This window comes from Cyprinodon tularosa, unplaced genomic scaffold, assembly GCF_016077235.1.
Source record: "Cyprinodon tularosa strain WSP-4 unplaced genomic scaffold, ASM1607723v1 ctg1246, whole genome shotgun sequence".
NCBI classification, from domain to species: Eukaryota; Metazoa; Chordata; class Actinopteri; order Cyprinodontiformes; family Cyprinodontidae; genus Cyprinodon; species Cyprinodon tularosa.
The window spans coordinates 34,707-43,591 of record NW_024038055.1 but is presented as its reverse complement, the minus strand read 5'-3'; the positions used below and the strand labels follow the sequence as shown (position 1 = coordinate 43,591).

General features: G+C 43.1%; 1 protein-coding gene across 1 annotated transcript; it reads left to right on the top strand.

Moving 5' to 3' along the window:
- Window positions 1-795: 795 nt before the first annotated feature.
- LOC119777550 (basement membrane-specific heparan sulfate proteoglycan core protein-like) lies at window positions 796-2,386 on the top strand. The gene is made up of 6 exons (XM_038276454.1): window positions 796-852; window positions 1,105-1,140; window positions 1,305-1,571; window positions 1,651-1,896; window positions 1,976-2,140; window positions 2,230-2,386. The coding sequence occupies exons 1-6, from the start codon at window positions 822-824 to the stop codon at window positions 2,280-2,282; spliced, it is 798 nt and encodes a 265-aa protein (XP_038132382.1). The 5' UTR covers window positions 796-821; the 3' UTR covers window positions 2,283-2,386.
- The last annotated feature ends 6,499 nt before the right edge of the window (window positions 2,387-8,885 follow it).

Below are 8,885 nucleotides of genomic sequence, written 5' to 3'. Positions count from 1 at the left end.
ATTTGGTCCTCATACGTTGATGGTGTAGGTAAACAGAGAGGAATGTCCAGAAGTCTATATTAGAGAAACTAAACAGTCTCTCCACAGCCGCAGAGCCAGCTGGTCAGGATGAGACAGCTTTTCACCTACACCTGAAGGAGAGGGGACACTCTGAGGACCAGCAGGTTATTCAGACAGAATAGATGGTTGGAGACAGAGCTGAAGACAGACTTTTATATCAAAGAGAAACAATCATCTACAAACAGAGGAGGAGGCCTCAGATTGAAACAGGTCCACCCCTTTATAATGGGGAGTGGTTAGAATTGATTCCTTCCTGCTATCATCTCAATCCGCGTCACCATGCAGGTGATGAGGACATCGCTCTGGTAAGCCAGGCCAACAACGACCTTAACGATTCCCCATTAGGAGACCTGTTTCTGTTCAATTTGCATGTTTTCTAACCCATAAAAAAGCTTTTGTTGGGCTGTTCTATAAAGCCTGGAGCTCACTGCTACTCCAGACATTCTGAACTGAAAAAGCTTCCTGGATTGAAGCAAAATGTCTTCAAACTTAAAAACAAAGTCCGGTGGATTGTTTTTAACAATCTTTTGGAACGACTATGATCTGCATGAGTGAGAATCTTCATCAGCGTGTTAAAAATAAATAACTTACAGCTAAACAGGAAGTGTTATGATGCTGCCAAACCACATTCAGGGCCCAATTGGTGGACGTTTCTTTACCCTATTGGTTGCTTCCTGTTCCTGCAGCCCCTCAACCACAGAGGAAGAGGAGGGTCTTACTCTCAGTTTCTGAACATCTCTATCAGAGCTCTGTGAGACACAATGAAGGAAACATCTGTCAGATTTCTGCTCAGTAAGTAGATTCTTTCTGAACATTTCCTGGGTTTCTGTAGATAATTGATGATGGAATCACTGGAATCTGAAAAGAATAGAAGAAACATGGAAAATATTAATAGAACTTTGTGACATAGAGCTATTTTCTACCTGCTGGAACAACATTTACAGTAATGGTCTGAATGGAAACTATCTGAGGTGTAAAATTGTCTTTATGTGAGAAATGATGAAATTGTTTGTTCAGCCAAAGTAATTTTTCTTCTCTTTGTAGTTCTGACCTCGGTTCTGAGATGCACAATAAACCAAGGTTGGTTCACTTCCTGTTTTAAATCCCAAATATTCAGAATTAACATCTATATTTATTAAAATTTTCAGATTTTCTTAACTTTAATTTATTCTTCAAACACTTGCTATCGTTTCTCTGCAAAAACTTTGGATCTCTGATAAATAATGAGTTTTTCATTCCAGCAGCTGGTCTGACTGTGAGTCCCAGCAGATCTCAGTTCTTTGAGTTAGACTCTGTGTCTCTGAGCTGTGAGGAGAACAACAGCTCTGCTGGATGGACTGTATGGAGGAACACAACCAGAGGAACCAGGACTCAGTGTGGAGATGGATGGGGGGAACCAGCTGGTTCTACCTGTAAGATCAGTTATATCGACCCATGGGACAGTGGAGTTTACTGGTGTTGGTCGTCCAGAAAGGGAGCAGCCAGCAGCAGCATCCCGCTCACTGTCACTGGTAAGATCAGACTGTGGAGTTAGTGTTGATGAAGCTGTGTGGAAATGGATGAAATGCTGTAGTTTGTCTCTGTGTTGAGGTGGATCAGTGATCCTGCAGAGTCCTGTCCTCCCTGTGATGGAGGGAGATGACGTCACTCTGAGCTGTCTAACAAAGACCACTCCCTCCAACCTCCCAGCTGCTTTCTATAAAGATGGCTCCCTCATCAGGACTGAGCCCAAAGGTCACATGACCCTCCACCATGTGACCAGCTCTGATGAAGGCCTCTACAGGTGTAACATCAGTGGTCATGGAGCGTCTCCATCCAGCTGGATCTCTGTTGAAGGTCAGATCCATGAAAACAATGTTTCATATTAGTTTAAAAAACATTATTAGTAATTATTTGATAAATATCTTTACTTCAGAAAAACCATCAACTCCTGATCCTCCAACTTCTCCTCCATCTACAACATCTTCTCCATCTCTCTGCCACTTTCCTTCCTACCTTCTCCCGTTACTTTCAAAGATGATTCTTGTGGTTCTGCTGCTGGTTCTGCTGAGGAGACGATGCTTTCAGAGGAAATTTGAAGGTTAGAGGAACCTTGGTCATCTATCCTCTGTTACGTGTCAAAGGTTAATATCACTGATCTTAAAGCATTTTTTGTTTGTTTTATTTTAGGGAATCAAGACATAGAAGAACAAAGTATTACTTACAGTAACGTCAACGAATAACATCATCATTGATAGAAATCAAATGAAGGCGAATTGCTTCTTTTATTTTTTATTTTTATGGATGACAGGAACCAGAACTTTAAGAACTGTTTGATTTCTGAGCTCCTGTTAGGAAGAAGATAAAATATAAGATTTAGATCAGTTTTCCCCTCTGATCACTTTATCTGAACTTCATTATGTTTGACAGACATTTTGATAAAGACAGAGAAGGTTTTATTGCTAAAACACTAACATCTGTTGGTGTTTTAGAAATAAAAGGATTTCAGGAAAAAGACTTTTATTCAAAGAGCTCAGATTATTTCAGAAAGTGACGTCCTCTATTGAAACATTATAGGATGTTTTCTGAACTAGATTCATGTTGAGTGTTTTTATACCAATCAGCTGTTATTAACCAGCCAATAAAGGGTCATTTTAGGCAGATGTAACCTGTGTCATCAACACGCTGGTTGGTCAAAGTCTGAAGTTGATTTTATTAAGGAAGAACTGAAAAAGATTCAAAGGACTCCTATGTTACTATTTTGCATACAGCTTGAAATATTGGCATTATGTTCACTGACATGAAATATAGTCGAATGAAAATGTCAGATATGAGTCAAAGCTACTAAAAAAATTAGAACAAGACAAATATATGCAGGATCCTGCAATAAATAAATCATTTCTGAGGAGATAAATGTTTTCCTTATTTCTGTCGCTCATCTAAAAAATAATTAATTTAAACATTTGTCCATGAAGCAGTTGGCTGAAGCTTTTATAGATTAGTGCTCTATAACACAGTGTTGACATTTAGTGGAGCTGCTGAATGATCTTTATCTGTTCTTAGCAGGGAGGAGCATTAGTTCGGTTGGTTCTGTTCAGTCCGACTTCGAAAAGACGGAAGTCTTGCTGGATTTAACTCAGGAAATTCAGTCCTTTCATCCAGCAGACCTGAATTATTCTGATGCAAACAACAGAGGCAGATCTGCAGGGCTTCATTCAATCACTTACAGGAGCCTTAGTATGGCCGTCCCCAGATAGCTTTAAAGCAGACAGCTTAGACAGGCTCCCATCAGCAGCTGAACCAATGGGTCATGGTGCGGCGGTTTCACAGTTCAAGGCAGTGGCAGAGCCAGTATAGAAAAAGGTCAGCAGCTTCTAGCCGCTCCTGAAAGCAGGAATTGGGCTGCAATGTGGGCCAGCCAGAATTAGATAGTTTTCTCACCTTCTTCAGCAGGCAGGTTCATAAAACTCTGCGTTCAAATTGGTTTGAAAGGCAGAAAAAAAGGGAATTCAGATCTTTCTGAATTCTAGGCAGTCTGAGTCGGCCAGTAAACAGAGACTCTTCTCCAAAGGGGATTTGGTGGCTACAGACGTAGCCTCAGGTGAAAACCAGCATATGTCCCCCCTTCCTAGGCCTCAAAGTCGCAGGCAAGAGAGAGTGTTGAATAGGAGTCGGTTGCTTCATTAATCTGGGATGTGACGTCAAGGGGGATTCGCTATTGATTTGTCACATTTGATCTTCAACAGTATGAACTCATTTTTTAAACTTTCCTTTGGGCTCTGAGGTAACAGTTATATGAGGTAAACGCAGCAAGAGAAGAAGACAGAAAAATCACACATTGGCTACAGTAAAAAAAACATTTGACAGCCAATTAGAAAGTTTATCAAATGTAGGCCTACATGTTCTTATCAATCTAGAAATAACTATTGGGAGGCAAGTAAAAACTGTATATATGCTTCTTTATATATGCTGTATATATGCTTCTACTGTATCTCCTTGTGTAATGACCAGAAAACAGGAGATCCAGAGTTCAACCAGATGCACCAGATGGAGATTAAACAGTTTACTAAAATATGAAACTGCTGCAGTTCTGGAAGGATTCTCCAGAGTCAGCAAACAGAACTTCTGGAAAGGGACTGAACAGGTAAGTGGCCAGGCAGAAACCAAGAGCAATGTTTCCAAAGGTTCACTAACTTTCTCTAAATTTCAGGACAAACTTTGCAAGTTTTTGAAGAAGCCTGTTGTGGTGTGATGTCACTGGTGAATCTCTGAGGATTCTTGAATCCATCCAGGTTAGTTTGGAGGAATCCTTCCTTGACAGTCACTTGTTGGTCCAGGAGAATGCACAAGGCCATGGTTACAGAAGGAGAGTGTTGGCCTAGTGGGTCAGAGCAGTGCGCTTGTGCTCTGAGAAGGTTGCATGTCCGGTTTGATCCCCACAGCCTCTCTTCTGGGTTCCTGAGCAAAACCCTTAACCCCTGATTGCTCCCTGGGCACCACACACTGCGGGCCCACTGCTCCCCAATGCAGAGAACAAATTTACACACAGTCAGCAAGAAATGATTTTTGACCCAGAGACAATGAAGAGGGGAATCCAAGAATCGGGTCAGAGTCAGATTTATGTGTCCAGAGATAATCCAGGGCAGGATCCAGGTGCACAGAAACAAGGTCAGAGATCCAAAAACCCACTATGACAGGTCTGACAGGGTTCAGGCAGACTGAGAGGCAGAATGAGGTCAGAATCAGACAGGCAGAAAGGTAACAATCCTGGACTAAATTCAGCAAATAATCTGGCACTAGTGACTGGTCTGAGAACTGGTTTGGACGGGGCATCAGTCCATCAGGGGCATCCAGGTGAATCTGATGGACGGGGCATCAGTCCATCAGTGGCATTCAGGTGAATCTGATGGACGGGGCATCAGACCATCAGGGGCATTCATTCGAATCTGATGGACGGGGCATCAGTCCATCAGTGGCATTCAGGTGAATCTGATGGACGGGGCATCAGTCCATCAGGGGCATCCAGGTGAATCTGATGGACGGGGCATCAGTCCATCAGGGGCATTCAGGTGAATCTGATGGACGGGGCATCAGTCCATCAGGGGCATTCAGGTGAATCTGATGGGCGGGGCAGAGCTGACAGGTGTGTTAAATGATGAATTAAACCAGCACTAGTGCCAAGAATTATGACACCATGAGCCCCCAATCACCATCTGCTCAAGGCCAACCACACTGAGCCTGGTGCTGCTGGAGGTTTCTTCCTGTTAAAACTGTAGCGTGTAATGTGAGGAATTGCTTTTGAGCGCAATCAACTGCTTTTCCTTAGAAAACTTTGAACCTGGATGATCTGGTAGAATTGTCACAGCCCCTCACTCTAGCTTTGGCTCGCTGTCTGCCAGGTATGCTTGTCCTATCTTCCCTGGTTCTCTGCTGCTCTCCTCCTGAGCTAGCACCAACAAACCAACGCCTCTCATCTGCTTTTGCTAGGCTAGACATTTTTCTGGACAGAGAAATCAATTATGGCCGGCGTATAGGATCCACTATGGGCCACAGAGGGAGGATGAGAAAACGCTGATACTGTTCTTTGCAAACTCATGCCTCATGCTTCACGTGCTCAATGTAATCACTGGTTGAAAGGCTTTAGTGATTGACAGACTGAGAACATAAAACACCTTAGATATTTCATTTCATTGAGCCTTATATATTTACATTATTTATTGTTGTCACAAGCGGGGGGTAAGGTTGCTTAACCCCAGGCTCACACTGACTCCGGTCTTACCGTTGCGGTGCGGTGGGTGCGGCGCCGCAGTGATTCCAAGTCATTAAAAAGACGTAAACCTCTCTCACCGGCTGCTGAGCTGTCCGGCTGCGGTTACCGAGACACTCCGGCGCTGCAGAAAATTCCGCAAGAAAGCTATCCTTGCGGCGTGCCGGAGCCCTCCGCAACAAGCTCTCGCAAAAATCCTTTATTTGGGCCGTGTTATCGCGTGAAGTTACGTGAACTCAAGTGAACTTCTGTTAAATCTCCGGACCTGTTAAGGGAGCCGCACCGCGCCGTAGTCAAAAGGGCGGTGTGAGAGGGGGTGTGCGGGAGTTGCGGTCTCCGTCGGCTCGGTAACTGCACCGGAGCCAGTGTGAGCAAGGGGTAAGGACCCAGATGCAGAGCCGAGTGAAGCAGAGATTAGTTCTGACAGGTTTAATTGAAGAACAAGGAAACAGAGGTACAAATCCAGAAATCTAGCTAAAATGTTTAACAAACCAAAAACCATGGAGACATCAGGGGAAAAAACGAGGCTGAGAAGCCACGGGGAGATGAACTGAGTAGACGAGTACAGCATAGAGAAGGAACCAGCACTGAGTGACTGCAGAGGTGGAGTATTTAAGGAGAACAAAACAAAGGATGGACTAACGAGCTGAATGGGGAGCAGGTGTGGGTGGAACTGGCAAGAGGGAATCCAAGGGGACAGAAAACAATCACAAGGGGGCAACAGAGAGTAACTAAAGAAAGCTAGAATATTATGGAAAATAAAAACAAAACAACTGATAACAGAAAACTCAGAGTCACAACAAATGAGAACCATAACAATTGTTTTATCTTGTTTGCTTTTGAGTGTGAAATATTTTTGCTTCTGAAGTGCAAATTAGCATTTCTGGGACGCTCTATTTGAACATTTTTTTCTATTAATGGAAAAGAGGAGCCATAAATAATCTTTGTGTTTCAAGTAAAGTGAAACCGCCAAACAGAGGATAAGGGTGACTCTTTAATTCCTCTGCGCATTTAATATATAAAATAAACTACTGTTTCTGTTTTTTAACGTTTTTTTTTTTTTCTGTTCCTCCTTGAAAAAAGGCGGGCCCCACCCTGGCCCCCCTGTTGAAGTTGGTCTAGAATCTCCACTGCTATCATCAAAACTTTGAACAGAAGCAGCAGCTACACAGAACTGAGAGCTTTAAGCTCAATGAAATAATGAGCCACATTTATATTGTATCTTCATCAATTCATTTTTAACTGAATCACTTCCTCAACCTAAAAAAGGTTTAAAGGTACACTATGCAACCGGTGTTGATTTTCCAGTGAGGCTCCCCCCAGAGGGCGAAAGTAAAAGTGCACTGTCGTAAATATGCTCAGCTGTTCACCTGGTTTCTCCGTCAAGCCAGGCGCGGTTGTTTTGAGCTTAGCAGCGAATGACTAACGCTGCGTTCACACTGGATGTAGCTGGCGCGACAGAAGCAGCGAGTTTACATGCAAAGGTCCCGCGGTGCGTTTTGAGCTGCAGGCGCAGCATGTCTGAGCGGCTGCAGCAGCGCGTCGGGTGAGAGACAGGGAGAGAGACACAGCGCTGATGATCACTGCTCTTAGTTTATTGACGCCTAAATTAACTTAAAATGCAGAAATCTGCCGGCAGAATATGCAGTTTGGATTATTTAGATGAAAAACACCTACCAGCTGCCGCGGTGAACCGCTGCTGATGAAGGGATCCATAATGTCGGCGCATCCCTGGTATGTGGGGGTCTGAGCGGCTCCGACAGAAAAAATATTGAAGGCAGGATAATAATCTGAATGAACTGACTGCACTGATTACGTTTTCAGGTGTATTTTCTCACTTAAACACATATTAAAACTACTTTATTCCCACTGATCACAGCAAATATAGCTGCAAGGCAGAGAAAGGATAGTGAAGCTCCGCCCAACGCGCGTCAGACACACTTTTGCAGCCAGAGCAGCAAAAGTGCTTCAGCCGCTCGTCAGTACTAACTGGTACAAGCAGCAAAAAGGAAGCAGCAGATGCGATTTTGCTGCTTTTGCTGCGTGAACGTAGCATAACTGCACAAAGATTGCCACTGTGCTAGCAACGAGCATGCTTTTAACTGGGGGGTGTAGCAGTTCTCGCCGTAAAGCAAGACTGACTCTCACGAGACTTCTGAGCCTGTGGGTGCGGGTCGGTGCTCCTGCAGTTGCAAGTGCAGTATTTCCCCCACAGACCACCAGGGCGGCCGAGAATACCTTTGTTCAACCTGAAATGACTCATTTAGTCATCCATAACATTATGGAACACATTAATTAACTGAAAAATGTTGCATAGTGTCCCTTTAAGCCTCACAGGAAGAGGGGGGGTTCTAGTTGCTGTCTACTACAGTCACTGAAATAAACTGTCCACACACTGAGAGCCGCAATGAAGGAAGCATCTGTCAGAGTGCTCCTCTGTAAGTACAACAGTTATTTCTCATTATTATTATCCAGTCATAAAGCAGATTTAATGACTGTCACAAATATATAACAAAAAGGTAAGAGTTTTAAAAACTTTTAGGAAGGTTAAAATCCTATTTTCAGTTTTTATTTGGAGGGGCAGGGTTACAAAATATGTAACTTTAAAAAATTGGATGAAATGGAATTCACATTTATTATTTAAAGATCATGTTAAAAACAGGCTAATATAAATATTTAAACTTCATAACTTGAAAAAAACCCAAAGATATAATAATTAGAACCATGTGACTCAGAATATATACATTTCCAATCTAATGCAGCCGTTGTTAACAAATGTTGAATTCAGTTTCCACATTTAGTGTTTTTTCTGTATTTAGCTCTTTCTTTCTCTGCATGCTGTCTCTTCTGCTCCTCTCTCCTCTGTCTCAGTTCTTTCCTGCAGCAGTTTGCAGGCTGCACTCAGCCCCTCCTTCCTGCATTTCAAAGCACTTTGATTAGATTTGATTAGAGAAAAAAGGAAGTAAAAAACAGATGAATCCAAAATAAAGCTGGGGGAAATTTAAAACCCTTCCCCTTTGGCCTGGGTTTAAAAGGATGCAGAACAGGCCCTGAATGCTTGAACGGGGGAGGACTAAGG

Bases quoted from the DNA above. Each gene is read 5' to 3' on its own strand.
- LOC119777550 (XM_038276454.1), top strand. From the start codon at position 822: ATGAAGGAAACATCTGTCAGATTTCTGCTCA. The intron at 853-1,104 runs GTAAGTAGATTC...TTCTCTTTGTAG, and splicing joins ATCTGTCAGATTTCTGCTCA to TTCTGACCTCGGTTCTGAGA. The intron at 2,141-2,229 runs GTTAGAGGAACC...GTTTTATTTTAG, and splicing joins CTTTCAGAGGAAATTTGAAG to GGAATCAAGACATAGAAGAA.